This window comes from Scyliorhinus torazame, chromosome 8, assembly GCF_047496885.1.
Source record: "Scyliorhinus torazame isolate Kashiwa2021f chromosome 8, sScyTor2.1, whole genome shotgun sequence".
NCBI classification, from domain to species: Eukaryota; Metazoa; Chordata; class Chondrichthyes; order Carcharhiniformes; family Scyliorhinidae; genus Scyliorhinus; species Scyliorhinus torazame.
In genome coordinates, this window is record NC_092714.1 from 251,436,938 (window position 1) to 251,462,465 (window position 25,528).

General features: G+C 44.2%; 1 protein-coding gene across 1 annotated transcript in view; it reads right to left on the bottom strand.

The window, feature by feature from the left end:
* Window positions 1-938: 938 nt before the first annotated feature.
* LOC140428535 (serine/threonine-protein kinase Sgk2-like) overlaps window positions 939-25,528 on the bottom strand; it is a 46,360-nt gene continuing 21,770 nt past the window's right edge. Inside the window, exons 11-13 of the mRNA XM_072515108.1 lie at window positions 14,511-14,666; window positions 6,489-6,578; window positions 939-4,313 (exon numbers count right to left, since the gene is read on the bottom strand). Coding sequence (XP_072371209.1) covers window positions 4,155-4,313; window positions 6,489-6,578; window positions 14,511-14,666 — 405 coding nt within the window. The 3' untranslated portion in view covers window positions 939-4,154. The remainder of the gene's footprint in view (window positions 4,314-6,488; window positions 6,579-14,510; window positions 14,667-25,528) is intronic.

Genomic DNA, 25,528 nt, shown 5'->3' on the forward strand with positions numbered 1-25,528 from the left:
AGGTTTGTTGCAAATGGTTCAGCTGTATCTTTTGCACGGATGTGCTGGGTTCCCACATATTTAGGATTGGGATATTTATGGAGCCTCCTCCCGTTGTTTAATTGTCCACCACCATTCATGACTGGATGTAGCAGGACTGCAGAGCTTAGATTTGATCTGTTTGTTGTGGGATCGTTTAGCTCTGCCTATCGCATTCTGCTTTTAGCATGCAATTAAGTAGTCCTGTGTTGTAGCTTCACCAGGTTGACACCTCATTTTTCGGTGTGCCTGGTGCTGCTCCTGGCATGCCCTCCAGCACTCTTCATCGTACCATGATTGATTCCCTGACTTGGTGGCAATGGTAGAGTGGGGGATATGCCGGGCCATGAGGTTACAGATTGTGGTTGCATACAATTCTGCTGCTGCTGATGGCCCACAGCTCCTCATGGATGCCCTGTTTTGAGCTGCTCGATGTGTTTGAAACCCATACCATTTAGTACCACACAACACAACAAAAGGTATCCTCAATGTGAGGATGGGGCTTCGTCTCCACAAGGATTGTGCAGTGGTCTCTCCTACCAATACTGTCACGGAGAGATGCACCTGTGACAGGTAGATTGATGAGGACCAGGTCAAGTAGGCCTTTCCATCTTGTTGGTTGACTCACTACCTGCTGTAAACCCAGTCGAACAACTATGTCTTTCAGGACCCGGGCAACTCATTGGAGCTACGAAGCCACTCTTGCTGATGGACATTGAAGACCCCACCCAGAGTATATTCTGTACCCTTGCCACAATCAGTGCTTCTCCCAAATCATGTTCAACATCAGCTGAAAGGGGGGTCGGCGATAGGTGGTAATCAACAGGACGTTTCCTTGACCATGTTTGACCTGATGCTACAAGGTTTCATGGGTCTAGATTACTGAATCTACCGCTAGAATCAATAGGTTTGCAATAAAATAAATTGAAATGATTAATTTTATTAGAAATTTTCAGCGATTCTACAAAAATCAGGAAAATGAGATACCACAGAAACAAAGTACTAAAATATCCGCTGGTTAACTGAATTATCAATAACTAGAGAAATTTAATGTTTGATGTGTTACCTGTCAATCAGTCATTGAATGTACAAACTCAGTTTCAATCTTCCATTGACCCAGGTGTACCAAGTTTTAGCTAACTTGACCATAAAGAGACCTTACTTACCTTCCTCGCTACTCAAAGTTTGATGATCACTGGCTGATCATTAAACAACTGGCAAGCAACTCATGGAGTTGGGTACTGGATATCAGCATCGATCTGGATTGGCTAACAGATAGAAAACCGGTAAACGGGTTATTTTTGGGCTGGCTGGTTGTAACTAGTGGGGTTCGACAAGGATTAGTACTTGAATCTCAGCTCTTTACAATCCAGACCAATTACTAAAGTGAGGGGACTGAATGCAATATATCCAGGTTTGCTGCTGATACAAGTCTAAGTGGGAAACTAAACTATAAGGAAGATGCAAACCAATGTTGACAGTTTAAGTGATTGGTCAAGAAGATAGCAGATTGAATGTGAAATGGTTAAATGTGGAATTTTCCACTTTGGAAGGGACAATAGAAAACATTTTTAAAATAGAAGTCTTGGCATTCAGAGCGATTTAGGTGTTATTTTACACAAATCACATAAGATTAACCAGCAATTAGGAAGGCAATGGAGTTGAAATATTTTTTTTAACTTTGCTGCAATTGTATAAGGCTTTGGTGAGACCACAGTTAAGTACTGTGCAGTTTTCTTTCCTTATCTAAGGAAGAATATACTTCCTTGGAGATGTCCAACAAAGCTTCCTAGGATGAGGGCGTTGTTGTATGAGGAGATGTTGGGTAGAATGGATTTACGTTCCCTGGAGTTTAGAAGGAGGTTATTTAATTCATCCTATAAAATTCTTGACTTTTGATAGGGTAAATGCTGAAAGGCTGTATCCCTGACTGAGGAGTCTAGAACTAGGAGCCATAGTCTCTTGATAAGGGAATGGCCATTTAGGACTTTGTTGTGGTAAAATATATTTACTTAAAGGGTTGTAAATCATTGGAATTATTTACCCAGAGAATAATGGAGAATGAGATCAAAAGCTTTTTGCACACTAATCAAGGGATATGGGGATAGGGTGAAAATATTCTTGAGGGAGAAATCAGCCATGATTTTATTGCACAGAGGAGCAGGCAAGAAAGAGCCATGTAGCTTACTCCTGCATCCCAGCATAGGTTTCAGCCCTAGTCAGTTGGACTAATTTAAAAACAAATCTTTATTAGTGTTACAAGTAGGCTTACATTAACACTGCAATGAAGTTACTGTGAAAATCCCCTAGTCACCACATTCCGGCGCCTGTTCGAGGACACTGAGGGAGAATTCAGAATGTCCAATTCACTTAACAAGCATGTCTTTCGGGACCTGTGGGAGGAAACCCACGCAGACACAGGGAGAAAGTGCAGACTCCGCACCGACAGTAACCCAAGTCCGGAATCAAATCCCGGTACCTGGTGCTGTGAAGCAAAAATGCTAACCACTGTGCTACCGTACCACCCAGGAAATCCTAACAAGTCAAACATTGAACAGTACGAACCACTAGAGAACATCATCTTCCTGATCCTCAGCATGATGAAACAATACCACACTGAGCAATTGTTTCACTTGCTGGCAGCAAAAAGCTACTTGCTTCTCTGCAGTGGGAATATGTTCTTCTATGTGATCTCCAATTCATACTTTCCAGAGCCTCAAGTCAGAGCTTTCATTTCTGCATTAACTATAAAATAGCCATCACTGTTCTTTATAGTGGAATGATCCGTGCAAGACTGTTTGCCTCATGCCAAAAAGATTGATCTGTTAGATATCAGACTATAATTTTATGTATATGTTCACTCATAACCTTGAACCCAATTCGTATGTGAGGAACATTAGCAAAGAATTGCATCTGCCATAGAGTAGATACTCCTCCACTGAGTTCAGTGACAAGTCAGTGAAGGACAAGGAATTCCTGTCCTGCAACCATTTTCCCTTATTGCCACAAATCTACCATACAATTTGCTCCTGAAGCTTCTCATATGGGCCAACAAAAATACACTCTTCTGTTGTATGCCTAGGGATTCTGAGTTATGAGTAAGCACACAAGTTCAACCTGCATTGGATTTTTTCCCCCACCCTTTCAAAAACAGCGGTCCTCTAGACTAGAGCATATTCCCAAAATAACCTTTTTTCTTAGAGTTGACACTCACCTGGACTCTCAGGAACTAAAGAAATCAATAATTGGGATAGGCACCCTTTATTTTCCAGTCAATATCTTGAAAATCCTCAAGTCAGGGAAAACTATAATATTGGATTTGGCGGTATCCGCTGCCATATCCAATTGGTTAGTCCATCATTCAGGATGCAGAATAGAGCACACCTGATCCCTGGGCAAGATGACCAACATAATAGCATCTTCCAAAAGGAGTACTGTAATGGCTTCAAGGGTGTGGAGTGTAAGAGACAATTTTACCTACGCAACAAATTCTAATTTCAAGAAACTTAAATTTAAATATGTGACAAATATTTGGGATTCGGAAGAATCCTTGCACAAAGCACTAGATGAACCAACAGCTTGGAATACACCAAGTGTCATTTTACTGTAAGAAGCTATATTGAAGAAATGATCATCTATATTCTGAGGTGCAGGAACTAGTGGTGGAGGTTGTGCACTTTAAGTTTGTTTTAAACAATATTAGTAGCACATATTTAAGTCTGCATGCTTATAATGACAGGAACATACAAGGCTAACAGCACGATATATTACACAGCTAGATGTCACAAAGAGAAAAATGGAAGGATAAAAGAAACACACAACATTAAAGCAAAACAGATACAGAAAGCTAAGGACATTTTACCCATGTGTGCGTCCATTTACATTAATATTCAGAATTGAGGTGTGCAGGACATGTTTGTACACTAATGGGAGACTGACCTGCAAGAAATGTTCCTAAAACACACATTTTTAAACATTATACTCCTCAGAAAACTGCAAGCAAGTCATTTTTCATTCAAAATAAACATTAATTTCCCCAGAGGTTTTGTGCTAAAGGCATTTAGTTTCAGTGACATTATCTTCTTCCCGATAGTAATGTCCATTTAAATTCCTCAGTTTAACCAAATACTTAGTTGTCATCTCAAATTATCATCTGTAGTAGCATAGGAAAATCCAAGGAATGCACTCGTTGCAGTTGGGCTGTTAATGGTAGAATCAGGAATGCGTCCCACAGAATTAGGAACAATTTCTTGTGTGAATTCAGGATCAAAATGCTGTAGGTCACCAGGGCCAGACTGAAAAAAAAAAGACATTGTTTTTTCTCTGTTTTTTCCCTCCACAATATTCTTATCCAGATTTAAGAATTGGTAAGTTTATTTCTCTTAGCCTGTTTTTAAATCAGTGAGACATAACTTTTCTGTGGTGAAAATACTTTATGTCTCTATGTCTCTTTATATGATGCCATGTATTGTATGGACTATCCATAGTAAAGCTCACTATACTGTCTTGGCAGATCTTAAAAGAATAATCAGAATTGCACTTTAGCAAGATGATGTTTTCTCTCCACATCTCCTCCTACCCCCCCCCCCCCCCCCCATTACATCCTACCATTTCCCCACACAAGTACTGTTTGTAGTCTTTGGTGAGTTCAGTCTTACATGCAGCTTTTCCCTCTCATGACCTCAACTTGAATTTTGCTATGCAATTTATTATTTTTTTAAAGAAAATATTTTATTAAAACATTTAGAATTTTAACACTTTTAAACGGAAAAATCCGACAAACATAAAACCCCCCCACAATCACAAAGCCATCTCCCCCCTGCCCCCCCAAGCACGGACCCTAACTATTGTCATGATATTCAGGTAAACATCATGGTGCAAACATACATACATACTGATGGACAGATCAACGGACCAATCAATGCACACACAACACCACAGCCAATCACAGGCAGGAGCATACACACTATAAAACGGGGAACACGACACTTCCCACGCATTCCAGCAGGAGACAGCTCAGGGCACAGAGCTCACAGCAAGCCACTCAGACATCCACCATGTGCTGAGTGCCACTCCAAGATAGTGTTAGGGATAGGTCCACAGATTCAAGGGTAATGAACGAACCACAGTAACCAGTTTACCATTGTAAATATTGTTAGTATTAAAACTGAGTTGTACCATCCGCAACCGTGTTGGTTCATCTATGTAGCAGAGCACCCAACACGACAACTATCATGGTCCATGTAACTACTCCATTTCCTTCATTGGTTTTTCTACCCTTATTCGGCACTTTCTTGCCTCCACCCCCCCCCCCCCACCCCCCCTGCTGACAAACTAATTTTCCTTGAAGAAGTTGATGAATGGCTGCCACCTCCGACGAGCGAATCCTTGTAATAAGCCTCTTAAGGTGAATTTGATTTTCATCAACATGAGAAACCCCGCCATGTTGCTAACCCAAACCCCCGACTTCGGAGGCTCTGAGTCCCTCCATCCCAGCAGAATCCGTCTCCGGGCCACCAGGGAGGCAACGGCCAACACGTCGGCCTCTCTCCCCCACTGGGCTCCCGGATCTTCTGACACTCCAAATATTAACACCTCTGGACTCGGAGTCACCCTCCCTTCCAGGACCTCAGACATGACATCCGCGAATCCCTGCCAAAAGCCCCTCAACCTCGGACATGCCCAGAACATATGCACATGATTGCTGTGCAATTTAAGCCTTTATATATACAAAACCATATGCAGTGAAAAGTGAGAAACCTTTCTTTAATCAATACCAAAATTGCTGCACCCCAAAAGAAATTCCATGCATTTCCAATTTTCCTACTGGATGAATGATGGACAGATCCTGGCCAGGCAGACACACCAGCCTACTTATTCTACTTGCAAATCGAATAAACCTGAACAGGAGCATCAAAAGCCTCAACTGACTTCCTAATCTCATTATATTCACTTAGCCACTTACTTAAGATTTCCAATTGTTGGGAAAGCACACTTCTCATTATGGAATTCCTACAGTTAGAAGTGAGAAGGTGCATTGCTTTGCATTTACAAAACTCTTTATTACCATAAACCATGATTAGAAAAACACCTATGTGAACATGCTAGATGAAATGAGTTTGGTTCGACTTGCACCTAAAGTTTGAAAAGTAGCAAGTGGTTCTGTGCAACAATTTGCCCGCCACAAACACTAAAACACATCCTATCTAGGATGAACTTACTGGAGAAGAAAGGCACAAACCATACCCAGACACAAGAACAGCAACCCAACTTCACATTGTGCAATATAGATCAGATTGAAATACACCAGTCCCACTATCCCCATGGTCAGTGTTAGTAGGTAGCTGGGTGCTCAATTGTGAACCATCACTCAAGCAGATTTCTGTAGCGTTATATCCTCTTGTGAAATGCCACACAACAATATATACAACTCGACAAATATAAATACCAACAGAAACCAGAAAACATACCACATTGGGATTGTATGGTGGGGTAATTCTCTTGTGGTAGAGATCCTCCCAGTTGATGGGTGAAAAGAACAGGTGTTTTTTTATATCAAGCTGTGACAGGAGAAAATACAGTGAAGTTAACATAGAATTTACAGTGCAGAAGGAGGCCATTCGGCCCATCGAGACTGCACCAGCTCTTGGAAAGAGCACCCCACCCAAGGTCAACACCTCCACCCGATCCCCATAACCCAGTAACCCCACCCAACACTAAGGGCAATTTTGGACACTAAGGGCAATTTATCATGGCCAATCCACCTAACCTGCACATCTTTGGACTGTGGGAGGAAACCGGAGGAAACCCACGCACACACGGGGAGGATGTGCAGACTCCGCATAGACAGTGACCCAAGCCGGAATCGAACCTGGGACCCTGGAGCTGTGAAGCAATTGTGCTATCCACAATGCTACCGTGCTGCCCATTAGCAAGGTCATTTCTACAAGCCTCATCCTAACGTTTGAAATCAAAATTATGTTTTTTGGATTAAAGGCCTTGATATGGTTAGATTTGTTACCCAGCACTCTGCATGTGCTCATTGTAAAAGGCAGTATCTATAACTATGATTGAGGGTGATATAAACCCAAACTTAATCTTATGTATGTAATCAATGGGCTGAAGCATTCCTCGGGAATAACAATCGACCTGTTTATGGAGTGCCAAGAAAATATTCCCAATTTCTCCAAAAGGTGTAGAAATACAACACCGACAGAACATTCATTTCAGGCTAGAATTGTTTTTTTATTAAGAGAAAGCATTATACATCAAAGCAAGTTAAATGGACAACATTTGGTGGTGTAATGGGGAGGCAGCAATGTCACTGTACTAGTAATCTAGAGACCAGGGGTAATGCTCTGGGGACTCTGGTTTGAATATCACCACGGTACTGAACATTCTGATGGAGCTATGGGCTGACAAGTCTCCAGGTCCCAATGGACTTCATTCTAGGATCTTAAAAGAGGTGGCCGATGAGATAGTAGATGAATTGGTGTTACTTTTCTAAAAGTCGTTAGATTCTGGAAGGGTTCCATCAGATTGGCAAGTAGCAAATATAATCCCTCTATTCAAGAAGGGACGGAGGCAGAAAACAGGAAATTATAGGCCAGTTGGCTTGACACCTGTCGTGGGGAAGGTGCCAGAACCAATCATTAAAGTTATAGCTGGGCAGTTGCACGAGGACAAGGTAATTGAGAAGAATTAACATGGCTTTATGAAAGGGAAATCTCACCAAGTTCTTTGAATGAGTAACATGTGCAGTCGATAGAGGAGAGCCTGTAGACATACTGTACCTGAACTTACAGAAAGCATTTGATAAGGTGCCACGTCAAAGGTTATTGCAAAAAATAAAAGCTCATGGTGTAGGGGATAACATATTAGCCTGGATTGAAGATTGGCCTGCTGCAAAAAAGCAGAGAGTATGTATAAATGGGCCTTTGTCTGACTAGGGGGATGTGACGAGTGGGGTCTGCAGGGGTCTGTGCTGGGACCTCAGCTTTTTACAATTTACATCAATGACTTCGATGAGGGGAGTGAAGGCATGGGAGCTAAACTTGCAGGCAACACAAAGATAGGTAGGAAAGTATGTTGTGAAGAAGACATATGGAGTTTGCAACCTATAAATAGGTTCATGACTGGGCAGAAATCTGGCAGATGGAGTATAATGTGGGAAAGTGTGAAGTTGTTCACTTTGACAGGAAGGATAAAAAAACGGGGTATTACTTAAATGGAGAACAAATGCAGAATGCTGAGGTGTAAAAGGACTCATGCATGAGTCACAAAATGTTAGCATGCTGGTGCAGCATGTAATGAAAAAGGCTAATGGAATGCTATCCTTTATAATGAGAGGAATTGAAAATAAAAGAAAGGAAGTTATGCTTCAGTATTACAGGACATTGGTGAAACCGCATCTTGAATACTGTGTGCAGTTTTGGTCTCCTTATTTAAGGAAGGATGTAAATACATTGGAAGTGATTCCGAGGCTTGCTAGGTTGATACCTGAAATGAGTGGGTTTTCTCATAAGGATAGCTTTGAAAGGCTGGGCTTGTTTCCGCTAGAGTTTAGGAGAGTGAGGGATGACTTGCTTGAAGTATATAAGATCCTGAATAGTATTGACAAGGTGGACGTGGAAAGGATGTTTTGTTTTGTGGATGAGTCCAGAGCTAGGGGTCACTGTTTTAACATAAGGAGTCACCCTTATCGGACAGAGATGAGAACTGTTTTCTTTTAGGGGGTTGTGCTACTTTGGAACTCTCTGCCATAGAAGGTGGTGGAAGTTGGATCACTGAATATTTTTAAGGTGGAGATAGATTGATTCTTGTTGGGCAAGGGTATCAAAGGTTGTTGGGGATAAATGGGGAACATAGAACTCAACACAAACAGATTAGCCGTGATTTTATTGAATGGCGAAGCAGGCTCAAGTGGACGATTAGCTTATTTCTGCTCCTATTTCATATGTTCGTATGAATTTGAATTCAATAAAAATCTGGAATTAAAAGTCTAACGATGATCATGAAACCATTGCCGATTGTCGGAAAAACCCATCTGGTTCACTAATGTCCTTTAGGGAAGGAAATCTGTCATCCTTACCCGGTCTGGCCTACATGTGACTCCAGATCCACAGCAATGTGGTTGACTCTTCAATGTCCTCTGAAATGGCCTACTAAGCCACTCGGTTAGGGATGGGCATTAAATGCTGACCCAGCCAGTGATGCCCACATCCCATGATGTGCAGGGGCTGTTTAGCACAGGGCTAAATCGCTGGCTTTGAAAGCAGACTAAGGCAGGCCAGCAGCATGGTTCAATTCCCGTAACAGCCTCCCCGAACAGGCGCCGGAATGTGGCGACTAGGGGCTTTTCACAGTAACTTCATTTGAAGCCTACTTGTGACAATAAGTGATTTTCTTTCATTTCATGACTGAATTTTTAAAAACTTGAATTTTCGGGGATTCTTACAATCCCTTTTTCAGAGTTCTTTAATGTGAATTCTTCACTGAGCTTTTAATGTAGATCCATTCTCTCTCACCACAATAACCAGGAAATACAATTGATCTGAGTGAACTAAAGATGAACAAATATCTCAGAATTTTAATGTCAAAAGAAATTTAATTTCCCAGGTATTAATTTTTAGGAGCCATAAATTACAGAGGGGTTACTCCAAGAATTGGCATTGGACCGCTGAGTCTTCAATTAACATCAATGACTTGGAATCTAATCCAGACTTCCAGGCTATTGCTCTTGGGAACATGGCTTCAAATTTCATCATGGGAACTGGTGGAGTTTAAATACAACTAATGAAATTAGTTCCCATACCAGCCTCCACGAACAGGTGCCGGAATGTGGCGACTAGGGGCTTTTCACAGTAACTTCATTTGAAGCCTAATTGTGACAATTAGCGATTTTCATTTCATTTTTTAAATTAGGAGTTGAGAACCAGTCTCAATATCTTTTTTTCATTCATTTGTGGGTGTTGCTGGCTAGGCCAGAATTTATTGCCAATCCCTAGTTGGTCTTGAGAAGGTAATGATGAGCATGGAAATATCACCACTTATCATTAAAGACCCACCTGGTTCACTAATGTCCTTTGGGAAAGGGAATCTGCCATCCTTATCTGGCCTGCTCTATATGGGACTCCAGTCCCAGAAAGCAGTGGCGTCTATGTCATTTAATTTATTCATGACAGGGTTAAACAGAATTTTGATAGACAAAAGCGTCAAGTGTAATGGGGGACAGAGAGCAACGTGGAGCTGAGACCACAACCAGATCAGCCATGATCTTCTTGAGTGAAGGAACAGGCTCAAAGGGCTGAATGGCCTCTCCTGCTCCTACGTTTTATAACCTTGCCCACTGTGGTTAATTACCACTCAAATGGCCTATCAAGCCACTCAGTTCAAGAGCTATAGGGTTGGGCAGCAAATGCTAGTCTTGTCAACCATTCCCACCTTCCATGAAATAATATTTTTAAATTTTAAAGCGACCAAAAATTGCTGCTTAAATTTAATGCAGACAATCACAAAATTCTCCAGGTCGGAAGGAAACATGGATTCAAACATAGACCATCAATTTTGTTGAAATGGCTGGTGATAAAATTGAAAGACACTCGGGAATCTTAATTTAAAAAAAATTTTAAAAATGAAAAATCGCTTATTGTCACGAGTAGGCTCCAAATGAAGTTACTGTGAAAAGCCCCTAGTCGCCACATTCCAGCGCCTGTTCGGGGAGGCTGTTACGGGAATTGAACCGTGCTGCTGGCCTGCCTTTGTCTGCTTTCAAAGCCAGCGATTTAGCCCTGTGCTAAACCAGCTCCTAGTGTTACTAGATTTAACACTCCAGTATATCCAACTGCTGCAGGGCAGTAATCATCAAAGCTAAGAGCAGAACTATGTAGCTAAAATAGCGGAGTATAAAGCAAAGAAATTATGCTCAAACTGAATGGTATATTGTTATCACTGCACCTTGATAGTGTTCAGACCTGGTCAGTGACACAGCAGAGGCATCAGAACCAGAATGTGAGCTTAGGTGGTGTAATAACTCAAGGGGAAATAGAGAACATAGAACATAGAACAATACAGCGCAGTACAGGCCCTTCGGCCCACGATGTTGCACCGAAACAAAAGCCATCTAACCTACACTATGCCATTATCATCCATATGTTTATCCAATAAACTTTTAAATGCCCTCAATGTTGGCATAGAACATAGAACATAGAACATAAAGCAAAAGAACCAAGATAAAAGAACAACATCACCCTCAGGCAGAGCAAAAGAGATGACAAGTGTGAAAAGGGAGGTGGTCAATATTATTTTGTGGAATGTGGGAATGGCTGACAATACTAACGTTTGTTCCAAGGTCAATGCAGTATTGAGGGTGTTGTACCTAAATGCGCGCAGTATACGGAACAAGGTAAATGAACTTGTTGCGCACATTGAAATTGGCCGGTACGATGTTGTGGGCATCACAGACACGTGGCTCCAAGGATATTCATTTCATTTCATTTTTTTTCATATGTGTCCTATCGAAAGGACAGGCAGATGGGCAAAGGGGGCGGGGTTGCATTGTTAGTAAGAAATGAAGTTAAATCGATAGCAAGGAGCAATACAGGATCAGAAGACATAGAATCTCTGTAGGTAGAGTTGAGGAATCGCAAAGGTAAAAAGACCCTGATGGGAGTTATGTACAGGCCCCCTAGCAGTAGTCAGGACGTGGGGCAGAAAATAAATCAGGAGATAGAAAAGGCATGTAAAAAAGGCAATATTACAATAATCATGGGGGACTTCAATATGCAGGTGGACTGGGAAAATCAGATTGGTAGTGGATCCCATGAAAAGGAATTTGTGGAGTGTCTAAGAGATGTTTTGTTGGAGCAGCTTGTGACAGAGCCTATTAGGGAATAGACAATTCTGGATTTGGTGATGTGTCATGAGGCAGACTTGATTAGGGAACTTAAGGTGAAGGAACCCTTAGGGAGCAGTGACCACAATATGATAGAATTAACCCTGCAGTTTGAGAGGGAGAAGCTGCAATCAGATGGAACAGTATTACAATTAAATAAGGGTAACTACAAAGACATGAGGGAGGAGCTGGCCAGAGTTGATTGGAAAAGGAGCCTAGCAGGGAAGACAGTGAAACAGCAATGGCAGGGGTTTTGGGGGTTATTTGGGAGACACAACAGAAATTCATCCCAAGGAGGAGGAAACATGCTCAGGGGAGGAGAAGGCCTCCATGGCTGACGAGGGAAGTCAAGGACAGCATAAAAGCTAAAGGAAAAGCATACAAAGTGGCGAGGATTAGTGGGAAGCCTTTAAAAGCAAGCAGAGGACAACTAAAAAAGCAATAAGGGGGGGTGGGGGAAGCGAGCTAGTAATATAAAGGGAGATGGGAAGAGTTTTTTTCAATATATAAAAGGTAAGAGAGAGGCAAAAATAGACATTGGACACTGGAAAATGTGGCTGGAGAAGTAATAATAGGAAACAAAGAAATGGCAGATGAACTGAATAGTTACTTTGCATCAGTCTTCACTGTGGAAGACACCAGTGGGATGCCAGAGCTTCAGGAGAACCAGGGGGAAGAGGGGAGTGCAGTGGCCACCACGAAGGAGAAGGTAATGGGGAAACTGAAAGGTCTGAAGGTGGATAAATCATGTGGACCGGGTGGACTACACGCCAGTGTTCTAAAAGAGATAGCTGATGAGATTGTGGAGGCATTGGTGGTGATCTTTCAGGAATCACTGGAGGCAGTATTGAGGAAGCAGGCGGGCTGCAGAAGGACTTGGACAGGCTAGGAGAATGGGTAAAGAAGTGGCAGATGGAATACAATGTGGAGAAATGTGAAGTTATGCACTTTGAAAGGAGAAAAGGAGGCATAGACTATTTTCCAAATGGGAAGATGTTTAGGAAATCAGAAGCACAAAGGGATTTGGGAGTCTTTGTTCACGATTCTCTTAAGGTTCAGTTTCAGTCGGCAGTCAGGAAGGCAAATGCAATGTTAGCATTCATGTCAAGAGGACTAGAATACAAGACCAGGGATGTACATCTGAGGCTACTTAAGGCTCTGGTCAGACCCCATTTGGAGTATTGTGAGCAGTTTTGGGCCCTGTATCTAAGGAAGGGTGTGTTGGCCTTGGAAAGTGTCCAGCGGAGGTTCACAAGAATGATCCCTGGAATGAAGAGCTTGTCGTTGAGGAACGGTTGAGGACTCTGGGTCTGTACTCATTGGAGTTTAGAAGGATGAGGGGGGGATCTTATTGGAACTTACAGGATACTGTGTGGCCTGGATAGAGTGGACGTGGAGAGGATGTTTCTACTTGTAGGAAAAACTAGAAGCAGAGGACACATTCTCAGACTAAAGGGACGATCCCTTAAAAACAGAGATGAGGAGGAATTTCTTCAGCCAAAGGGTGGTGAATATGTGGAACTCTTTGCCGCAGAAGGCTGTGGCGGCCAAATCACTGAGTGTCTTTAAGACTGAGATAGTTAGGTTTTTGATCAATAAGAGGATCAGGGGTTATGGTGAGAAGGCAGGAGAATGGGGTTGAGAAAAATATCAGCCGAGTGGCCTAATTCTGCTCCTATGTCTTATGGTCTTATTATCCAACACTGGAGGTAATACGGAGCAAAACAAAAACGTTGACCTCTTGCATTAAAGGATTGAGGTATTAGGAAAGATGGGAAATGTGGGCTTTACAACCTTGAGAAAGGCAAAGTGACAGGTGACCTTTGAAATAAGGAAATTACTTCTAACTAAAGTATGACCGATTCATTACAGGCTCAAGACTAACAGAAGGCAAACTGAGATAAAGAAGGTCTTCACACGTTCACAGTTATTAATAAATTGAATGAGTTTCTAGATAACGGAGTACAGGGGAAAGCCCTGAAACAATTAAATACAAGTGTGCATGCAACAGGGTCTTTCTGGATGAACTAAAATGGATGGAGTGGTGATGGTCCTCTTCACAAGTTATATTGTGATGTTGTAATACCCCTCATGTAGTCAATACATCCCAATGCACCTCTTAGCCAAATTGATTACTTTAAGTGCAGCCATTGTGGTTATTGTGGCCAATTGACACAACAGCAACATTCCATTAATAGCAAATAAAGTAAATGATCATTGACACAAAAACAGAAAATGCTGGATAGTTTCAGCAGGTCTGACAGCATCTGTGGTCTTCAACAGATGGAGAATCGTCCAGACTCGAAACGGTAGCTCTGTCCTCTCTCCACAGATTCTGTCACACCTGCTGAGATTTTCTGTTTTTGCTTCAGATTGCAGCATCCGCTGTAATTTGCTTTTGTCTAAATGATCATTGAATTTGGTTTGGTGATATTGATTGTTGGATAATTGCTGGCCAAGACACCAAATGAATGTCCTACATTATTCTCAGAACAGTGCTATACTGACTGTCTTGGATGAGCTCTCATTCTAACCAATGTAGAGTACCCTCATATAATCCAGTAATTAGTGTTCAGTCATTTACAAAATGCACACATACAAAATCTGCGTCAGCTCCTAATCTTTTCTTCTGGTCTTTTTGTAGAAGTCCCATCAGAATATCACGAGCGGCTGTAGATTTACCCATTGGCAAGTGGAGTGGCTGGTGGAGAATGTTATTGTACAACTCAGCTACATCGCGGCTGTAAAAGGGTGGCTGGCAACATAAAAGAAAGAGGCATCAACTCACTGACTAAATCTTGAAGGAAACAACCCTGCATTCGTCTAAATTTATTGTTCACATTTAAATCGAGAAGCTTACACAAGGGACAAATCAATTTATAAATCTGTTTCATTCATTTTAAATGTTGTTTTAGGCCCAAATCTGATATCTACATATCAATCGTCTACATATTTGGTGCGATCGAATGGCCTTATCGCGAGATCGAACGGGATTTCGCGAGATGTCACGATCTGGATCTCAACCTCGCTGGGTGAGATCGGATTTACATATTTAAGTGAACAGTTAGATTCACTTAAATATGTCGGCACCCGATGTTCCCGAGGCCCGGGAACAAACGCCTGTGCCTGGGAAACCTCGCCATGGTGCCATTTATCACTGGTCCACACAAACGTGGACCAGGCGTAATGGCACCTTGGGGGGGGTGGGGGTGTCTGCCAGGCCATTGGAGGCCCCCAGGTCAGTGGGCTCCGGGCACCCGGCAACTTGGCACTGCCAGCCTGGCACCATGACACTGCCACCTGGTTACCCTGACAGTATCACTCTGGCACTGCCAGGCTTGAAGGGTGCCTGGGTGGCATTGCCAGGCTGGGAGGGTCACTGTCAGGGGGCCTGGCTGGGAGGGGCACTGTCAGGGTTTCCAGCTGCCAGGTTGCCCGTGCCAGGGATCGGGACTGGGGCTGCCCTCCCTTATGAGATGGGGTGAGGGGGGGCTTTGACGAGAAGTTGGGGCATTGGGAGGGTCCAGAAGCCGCAGTGGGGAGTCAGCGTGAGGTCGAGATATCACGGCGACATTTAAAAATGGCACCTTGATCTCTTCCTGCACTGATGTGCTGAGTTCGTCAGTGCAGGAAGAGAGGTAAGTGCAGCCTCAGTGGGGCGTTCCTCACCGAGGCCAAAAGAAACAGAGTCCTGTTAGAAAGCGGGGACGGTCCCGCAGGAGCTGAGAAACACTGCGCTAAGCCCGCCGAAAATGGGATCCCCCCCCCCCCCCCGTTAAACTGCACCCATTGTGTTGGCGTTTTGAATGACCATAATATGACTTGAGTATTCAAACAATTCTCCTTCATTGTTACAATTATCCCAGAGCTAATCAAAGTATTTAGAAATTTTCAGTTTACTTGTACAGTATTTAATGCCGCAATGTAAATTGATTCAATGTACTGGGGCCACAGCAAGAAACCCCAACCATCTCAGTGTAGTCCACTGGATGGGATGGTGGTGGCAAGTAGAATGGGTGGGCGGTGGTCAAGTGGTCAAAGGGGTGGATGTTTCTTATTTTACATTTGTCCCTGGGATGTGAGTGTCACCGGCTAGGCCATCATTTGTTGCACACCTCTCATTGCCCTCGGGAAGATGGTGGTGAGCTGCCTTTGTGAACTGCTTCAGTGCATCTGTTGCCTATGGTGTGCTCGCGTTCATTAACAGAGGGATTGAATTTAAGAGCCGTGAGGTGATGATGCAGCTGTACAAAACTTTGGTAAGGCCACATTTGGAGTACTGTGTACAGTTCTGGTCGCCTCATTTTAGGAAGGATGTGGAAGCTTTGGAAAAGGTGCAAAGAAGATTTACCAGGATGTTGCCTGGAATGGAGAGTAGGTCTTACGAGGAAAGGTTGAGGGTGCTAGGCCTTTTCTCATTAGAACGGAGAAGGATGAGGGGCGACTTGATAGAGGTTTATAAGATGATCAGGGGAATAGATAGAGTAGACAGTCAGAGACTTTTTCCCCGGGTGGAACAAACCATTACAACGGGACATAAATTAAAGGTGAAAGGTGGAAGATATAGGAGGGATATCAGAGGTAGGTTCTTTACCCAGAGAGTAGTGGGGGCATGGAATGCACTGCCTGTGGAAGTAGTTGAGTCGGAAACATTAGGGACCTTCAAGCAGCTATTGGATAGGTACATGGATTACGGTAAAATGATATTATGTAGATTTATTTGTTCTTAAGGGCAGCACGGTAGCATTGTGGATAGCACAATTGCTTCACAGCTCCAGGGTCCCAGGTTCGATTCCGGCTTGGGTCACTGTCTGTGCGGAGTCTACACGTCCTCCCCGTGTCTGCGTGGGTTTCCTCCGGGTGCTCCGGTTTCCTCCCACAGTCCAAAGATGTGCAGGGTAGGTGGATTGGCCATGATGAATGCCCTTAGTGTCCAAAATTGCCCTTGGTGTTGGGTGGAGGTGTTGAGTTTGGGTAGGGTGCTCTTTCCAAGAGCCGGTGCAGACTCAGGGGGCCGAATGGCCTCCTTCTGCACTGTAAATTCAATGATAATCTATGATTAATCTAGGACAAAGGTTCGACAACATCGTGGGCCGAAGGGCCTGTTCTGTGCTGTATTTTCTATGTTCTATGTTCTATGTTCTATGTTGTCGTTACCTCCACAGTGCTGTCAGAAAGGGAGTCTCAGATCTTTGATCCAGCAACAGTGAAGGAATGATGATATATTTCCAAGTCAGGATAGTGTGTGACTTGGAGGGGAACATGGAGGTGATGGTGTTCCCATGTACCTGCTGTTCTCGTCCTTCAAGGTGGTAGAGGTTGTGGGTTTGGAAGGTGCTGTCGTAGTGAGTTGCTACAGTGCATCTTGTAGATGGTGCACACTGCTGCCACGGTGTGTTGGCAGTGGAGGGGCTGAATGTTTATGGCGTAAACAAGGTGCTGATCAAGCCGGCTGCTTTGTTCTACAGGTTTGTCCAACCTTTTCCCTGAGGGGGCCACATATCCATTTTCTTCTCACTCAAGTGGCCGATGAACAGATTTTGGAAAGGTATGGGGCGCGATTCTCCACTCCCATGCCGGTTGGGAGAATCGCCTGGGCCGCCGAAATTTCCCGGGACGCCAGTCCGACGCCCTCCCACGATTCTCCCAAGCGGCGGGAACCGCCTGGTCGAGTTTCGCGGGCCGTAGGCCGGAGAATCGCTGGAGACACCAAAAATGGCGATTCTCCGGCACCCCCGCTATTCTGAGGCCCGGATGGGCCGAGCGGCCAGGCCAAAACGGCGGGTTCCCCCCGGCGCCGTCCACACCTGGTCGCTGCAGTCGTGGGTGGTGCGTGAACGCTGGGGGGGGGGGGGGGGGGGGGGGGGCGGCCTCTGGGGGGGCGAGGAGGGATCCTGCACCGGGGGGTACCTCAAATGTGGGGTGGCCCGCGATCGTTGCCCACCGATCGTCGGGCCGTCCTCTCTGAAGGAGGACCTTCCTTCCGCGGCCCCGCAAGATCCGTCTGCCATCTTCTTGCGGGGCGGACTTAGAGAGGATGGCAACCACGCATGCGCGGGTTGGCTCCGGCCAACCCGCGCATGCGCGGATGACGTCCGTTATGCGGCGCCGGCCGCGTCATCTATGCGGTGCCGCTTTTACGCGGGCGACAAGGCCTGGCGCGGGTAGATGACGCGGCCCCGATACTGGCCCATTGTCAGGGTCTGAATCGGTCGGGACCGGGGCCGTTCCGCGCCGTCGTGAACCTCGACGGCGTTCACGACGGCGCGGCCACTTCGGCGCGGGAGTGGAGAATCACGCCCATGGTTTGGCACAACTTTAAACTGAATTTCAAATAAAGTTGTAGTCCGAAACAAGTTCTGACACCCCCCCCCCCAAACCTGGGCCTCCACAGCGTTTCACACCCGGCCTCACAGCCAGCCTCTCCTCCCTGGGCCCCGGCATTCAAACAAAAACCTCTTCCGCTAGTGTTCACTAGTGAGCCTATCAGCAGCAAAAGCATGAGAGGAAAGGCCGATGATTGGAGGAGCAGCTTCTTGTAGAATATTCCACTCCAATGTACCTGTGTGACTAACATTTTGAAAGCTGGCTCTGGGGCCATACAGAAGGGTTTCAGGGGGCACATCCCAGCCCACGGGCCGCTGGTTGGACAAGCCTATCCTAGAAGGTGTAGAATTTCTTGAGTGTTGTTGGAGCTGCACTTGTCCAGGCAAGTGAAGAGTATTCCATCATGCTCCTGACTTATGCCTTGTTGATGGTGGACAGGCTTCGGGGAGTCATGGGGTGAAATGAAAGTCACCGTAGTCCCACAGGACTATAGGCTGCTCTCCACTTTGAGAACTGACTGGTGATTTAACCTGAGGGTCACCACACCTCAGGCAAGGGGCAAAGTTGAGAAGGCAGGGCCTTCATGAATAATCTCAGCCAGTCCAGAAATTGAACCCACGCTGTTGGCGTTGCTCCACATCACAAACCAGCCGTCCAGCTAGCTGAGCTAGCCAACTCCCATTCATGAGGTAAATAACCTGCAGCAGAATTCCCAGCCTCTGACCTGCTCTTGTAGCCACAATATTCATATGGCTGGCCCAGTTACGTTTCTGATCAATGGTAACCACAGGATGTTCAATGATTGTAATCATGTTGAATGTCAAGGAGAGATGGTTACATTGTCTCGTGTTTGAGATGGTCATTGCCTGGCACTTGTGCCATGAATGTTACTTGCCACTTATCAGTCCAGGCCTGAATGCTGCCCATGTTTTCCAGCTTGTGACAATGGACTGCTTCAGTATCTGAGGGGTTGTCCATGACAGCGAACACTGTGCAATCATCACTTTTGGCTTCATGATGGAGGGAAATTCATTGATGAAGCAGCTGAAGATGGTTGGGTCCAGGACACCGCTCTGAGGAATTCTTGCAGCGATGTTCGAGGGCTGAGATGATTGGCTTTCGATAGCCAGAACCGTCTTTCTTTGATGTAGGTAGGAATCCAACCAATGGAAAGTTTCCCCTCCTGATTTCCCATTGATGTTGAGGGCAGTCACTCTTACCTGACGTATGGATGTCATGTTTGCACCAAGCCTGCTATGGAACCTGGAATCCAGTGGCCCTGGTTCAACTAAAGCTGAGCAGGTGCTGCTTCACAAAATAGCAAAATACTGCAGATGATGGAAATCCAAAATAACAGCAAAGAAGTCTGGAAAAGCTCAGCAGGTCAGGCTTTGATGAAAGGTAATTGACCCGAATCATTAACTTATTTGCTCCACAGATACTGCCTGAACTGTTGAGTACCTCCAGCATTTTTTTGTTTTTATTGCCTCTTGATAACACTGATGGTAACATGGTGTGTTTGCTGATGATTGAGAATAGACTGATGGGGCAGTAACTGGTTAGACTGGATTTATCTTATTTCTTGTGAGCAGGACATAAGTGGGCAATTTTCCACATTATCGGGTAAATGGTAGTTCTGGAGCACAGGTCTTCAGTATTGCAGCTTGGGTGTTGATCCAGTGCCTTCAGTTGTTTCTTAATATCACGTGGAGTGAATCAAATTGGCTGAAGACTGGCATCGGTGATGCTGGAGGGTGACCATCTGGTTTTCTTCGTTCTCGACTTTTCTGTCGTGGTTTGATACACTTAGTGGATTGCCAGGTCATTTCAGAAGGCAGCTAAGTGTCACTCACATTGATGTGGATCTGGAGTCACAAGTAGGCCAGATGGGGAAAGGACGGCACATTTCCTGCCCCATAGGATAAGCTCCAGGTGGCTCCACAAAGATGTGAAACATTTCCAGCTGTGGCACTGATCAAACTAGTCGCAGTTTGTACAGCACATGCTCTGACCGATTCTCTAATGGGATGGCAGACAGCGTTCTATGTACTGGACATCATAGAACCACAGTTTGCATTTTAAAAGGAACCCACTCTCTGACTCGGGAGTTGTTCTGGCCGTTGGTGGAATAACCAGGAATTTCCTGGAATCAGGTACTTCTTCTGATCTGTCCCATCAACAGCCTGGGGGATGTAATTGAAAATATGGACAGATATGTCATTTGAAACATGGAAGTCTGGCAATAACTGACCTAAGAGAAACATGAGAGAATGTAGGGAAAAATCCCACGAAGGGTTACCAGCAGCTACAAAGACAGGATTGTAAAATGCAGATAGCCTTGGGCAAACAGGCTTCGCAAACAAAACAGCAGGGGCGAAATTCTCCGGAAACGGCGCGATGTCCGCCGACTGGCGCCCAAAACGGCGCCAATCAGACGGGCATCGCGCCGCCCCAAAGGTGCGGAATGCTCCGCATCGTTGGGGGCCGAGCCCCAACATTGAGGGGCTAGGCCGGCGCCGGACGAATTTCCGCCCCGCCAACTGGCGGAAACGGCCTTTGTTGCCCCACCAGCTGGCGCGGAAATGACATCTCCGGGCGGCGCATGCGCGGGAGCGTCAGCGGCCGCTGACAGTTTCCCACGCATGCGCAGTGGAGGGAGTCTCTTCCACCTCCGCCATGGTGGAGACCGTGGCGGAGGCGGAAGGGAAAGAGTGCCCCATGGCACAGGCCCGCCCGCGGATCGGTGGGCCCCGAGCGCGGGCCAGGCCACCGTGAGGGCACCCCCCGGGGTCAGATCACCCCGCGCCCCCCCCAGGGCCCCGGAGCCCGCCCACGCTGCCTTGTCCCGCCGGTAAGGTAGGTGATTTAATTTACGCCGGTGGGACAGGCAATTTATCGGCGGGACTTCGGCCCATCCGGGCCGGAGAATCGAGCGGGGGGGCCCGCCAACCGGCGCGGCGTGATTCCCGCCCCCGCCAAATATCCGGTGCCGGAGACTTCGGCAACTGGCGGGGGCGGGATTCACGCCAGCCCCCGGCGATTCTCCGACCCGGCGGGGGGTCGGAGAATGTCGCCCCAGGTCTTTCAAGTCACAATCGAGTGAATTTTAGAATAAAGCTAAAAGCAATATTTCACACCTTCATTGAAGTTAAGTAAGCAGCTGGAAAGGAAAGAATGAGGTTCAGTTGAATTAGGTGACAATTCTAGGTGTGAAATTCTGCTAGCACCAGGTGAATATGGGAAGCTGGAGACAACATGTCTACGAGAACACAAAATAGACCCAAATCAAAGTCAAAATTATGAGCTGGGGTCACAATTCGATAATAAAACTATAGAAATGACAGGAACCAAAATTCACACCACTATTGAAATCAAAGCATTTTGAACATCACAAAGGACACAGTGTAATCAGATCTATGGGCTGAGGTCATGCTAAAAATGAATACTTAGTTGTGTTAGAAAAATTTAGATTAAAGGTACCTTTTACAATCCAAGTGAAATAAAAGTTACTTTACAATAAAGTCATAAAAACTTAATAACTGTTAGAAAGATATATAAACCATGAGAAAGGGGACCGTAGGCAGAGAAGAAGAGAAGCAGAGAAGCAGAGAAGGAATCAGAGTCAGCTCAGAGTCAGCTCTCATAGCTCGGTCATGGGAAAGGGACAGAGAAAAGCAGCCGAGCAGAACAGTGAATCCATCTGAGAAAGACCTCCAAACACTAAAAAGAGGAGGCAGAGTCAGCTCAGAGGCAGAGGGCAGAGTCAGCTCTCTTAGCTTGGTACTTGGGATCGACAAGACATAGCAACCGAGCTAACCAGCGAATACATCTAAAGAAGGCCAGACTTTAAAGAAGATTGATTGTCAAGGTGGGCCTGAAGGTCCCTTCAACCGACCAGGAGGGTCCAGAAGCAAGATCTTTTTACCTTTCTGTAAAGACAGTGATGCAGCTTTTAAAAGAAAAAATATAAGAATAAAATAACTTAAAAGTTTTAACCTGAAACAGTGGTTATTCCTAAGCCTACTTTACTTACTTAGCAACGCAGGACCCAGGACACCGATGCTACTAAGTGGTAAGTAGGTAAAATTATTCTATGAAGATATGGGTTATACCGGGGGATAACTTGAAAATATAGTTTGACCTGAATGGCACCCACCTAAGTCTGCATCGGAGTCAGGGAGTGAGAATCCCTGTTCACCATTTAGAATGTCGGCCCTTTTTGGTATAGGGGGAATTCTAAGAATAGTGGTGAGTTTTCAACAACATGGTGCCCAATGTTTAATTAACCATGTTAATTACACCTAGCGGGTTGCTTTATTTTCTACATGGCACCCGACGTGTTAACACCGTGTTAATTATGCCCAGCCGGTTGTTTTGCTTTCTCCAAGGCACCCAGCGTGGAGGCCTGGGATATTAGAAGTTTCTAGGTAAAGCGAGGCTAGAATATTAGAAGTTTCTAGCTGAGCAGAATGGGGGCTAGAGTGGGGGCTAGAATATTAGAAGTTTCTAGTTCCCAAGAAACAGTTGGAATATTAGAAGTTTCTAACTGGCTCAAAGGCTAGAATATTAGTAGTTTCTGGTCTATGTGTGAGTCAGACTTTAGCTGCCGAGTTTAGTCTGGAAAGTCATGTGTGATTGACTTTTGTAAGGATATTCTGTGGATCGAGGGGACTAAAACTCAAGTTGGGTGTGAAAATCAGCAGACTAGAAGATGCTGACCCTGAGAAAAAGTCTGCAAGACATCTTGGTGACAGCACTAAAAATCTTGCATCCATTACTGGTAAAAGGAGGCCAAAAAATAAATCATCCTTAGAGTAAGACAGATTGTGAGGGATATCCTAGAGAAATAGGGACGCCTAGAAACCTTTAGAGACCAATAACCAATCGACTCTTAACTAAAACAGGAAGATAGTGCCTTAGTAGCCTTGGATAGGGCCCAGAAAGGGTACTTAACCTTAATTTCAGAGTCGACCTGAAAGGGACAGCCAGGACAGAAGTTAGAAATCAGAAAAATGGCAATTAGAATAATCCTCTTGCTCTGAAACACGGTCAAGAGAGTTGAAGCAATGAAACAAGAGTGGAAAAGATGAACAGAGACAAATGCTCCTGCATAAGAGAGACTTATCGGCACGGAAAGGTCTCAATTTTTGTTAAGAATACCTAAAACCCTACAGAATAGAGGTCCAAGATCTCAGTGGATAAATGAGTGTGTGTTTAATAAGGATTTGTGAAACCTTACAAAGTAGAGACCCAAGGTCTGAGTGGATGAATGAGTGTGTGTATGTTTAATAAGGATTTGTGAGTTTCCTTTGGTGTTTGTATTTTTAAAAATGTTGTATTTTGCAAAACCGAGTTTCACATTAATTAAAAGTTATAAATGGCAGGCAGAAATGTGATCAGTATTATGAGGTAGTAAATCAGTATGTTCAGAACTAAATTGATCTCAGAATAAACAGATAAAGAAGTTTTTACTGGGCAGCAGTCAGCTGTGTGCAGGAAATTACTTTGAAACTGTTGCGTTGAAATTGACACGGCATAGCTCCCCAGGGTCCTAGTGCCCGAGGATCACAAGAATGACACTAACAAAAATAATGATGTTTAGAATGTTACATAAATTGTAGAAGGAGCTTTAGAGAATAAAGATATTGGACCAGAAGTTAGATTGAGAGAAATTACTTGCAGTATCAGGAAATGAGAATCTGATGGCAGGAAAAGATTTGATAAATATAGATGCAGGAAAAATTAAGATATTAAAAACAATTGTTAATACAGAGGAAATTTGGGTGAAGCTACCAACTAAAATGGTAGGAAAAATAATCAGTGAAGCTGTAAAATGTAAAGACAAGATTGTTCAGAATCTGGGTAAACATACAGTTGAATTAGAGAAGCATGGTGTCTGGAGCAAAAGAAATTGTATCACAATTAAAACATATGATCCAATTGGTGGGAAGACAGTGAATTAAAACCCGTTGGCAGCATTGATTGGACAGATGATAACGTTAAAATGTCATGTTTTGAACTTATCTTCATAAAAATCCGGTCGTAATCAAAATAAAGTAATTAAAGTAAATGCACTGGCAATACCCGGAATGTATCAGGGTAAGGTTTCAACCTGATTGGATCACTGAGTGAGCAAAAGAGGAGGTGTTTGAGATTCTTCAAATCTCACTCAGGGGTGCAATGACAGAAGGAGGAGGCTTAACAGGCCTTAATTGTACGACGTACATCAATGATAAGGAAAATAAACCAGTTCAAAAAGAAAAAGGAAAGAAATGGTGGCAAAAGATATCCGGAAGACCTGGAGAGGGCACTTCTGGAGTTTCCAAACGAAGATAGAAAGTACAAATTAAAGAATAGTGCCCTCTCCACCCTTGATCTGTTCATTTGATTTTTCAGATGGAAAAAATAAATAACAGACAAACCAGTTCACAAGAAGGAAGAGAACTACATTCCAGAGAAGAATGTTTTAGACAGGTTTGGGGGGAAACTGATGATACAATTGGCTACATATTTGGGAGAATTAAATGACAGAGCCCGGAGGAAAACTTTACGGATTAGAAACAAATCAAAATATCAAATTATTACTGAGCAGTGAAACTTCCGGTCAGACATCTCTAACTGGACATCAGCTGATGGATGATCTGCAGTCTCCACAGGGTATGTACTACGCGGTGGAGTTATTAAGGGTCTCGGCAGACAGCAGCGACTGACGAGGAACCCCAACATGATAAATGACAATAGTTTAAGAATTTTTGTAGCTTGATGCCACGGTGGGAAAATTGTTACCAATGCAGCAAACAATATTGCATTGAAGAGCTGTAAAAGTTATTAAGGGAGAAATGTCATGTAAATTGTTAGGGACTGTTATGTATGTATGATAATGGGGGTATGTGTGCCATTCAAGAACTTGATCAGCATTTCTAAATGGTGTGAATGTTTTAATAGAGGGGGAATAGTGGTAGTTTAGTGTGTTTTCTTGATTTAACTGCATATAACATCACAAATAATATTGATGTTGTTAACATGCCATATTTTATATGTAATGACTATTGGTCCCAAAACCACGAAGGGATGTGTCGGTATTGTACTTTATTTTTAGTGTTGAAATTGTGATAACTGCTGAAAATATGTAAAGTTGTAACACACAGTCTATTTGTGTGGTTAGGTAACGAATAATGTGTTAAGATAAGACTTAAATTTTTACTGTGTATTTAACAATAGGGAGAATTTATTTGGAAAAAGAAAAGTGATAGTTCAATGTGGTTTTGCGAATACTGTTGGCATATTATG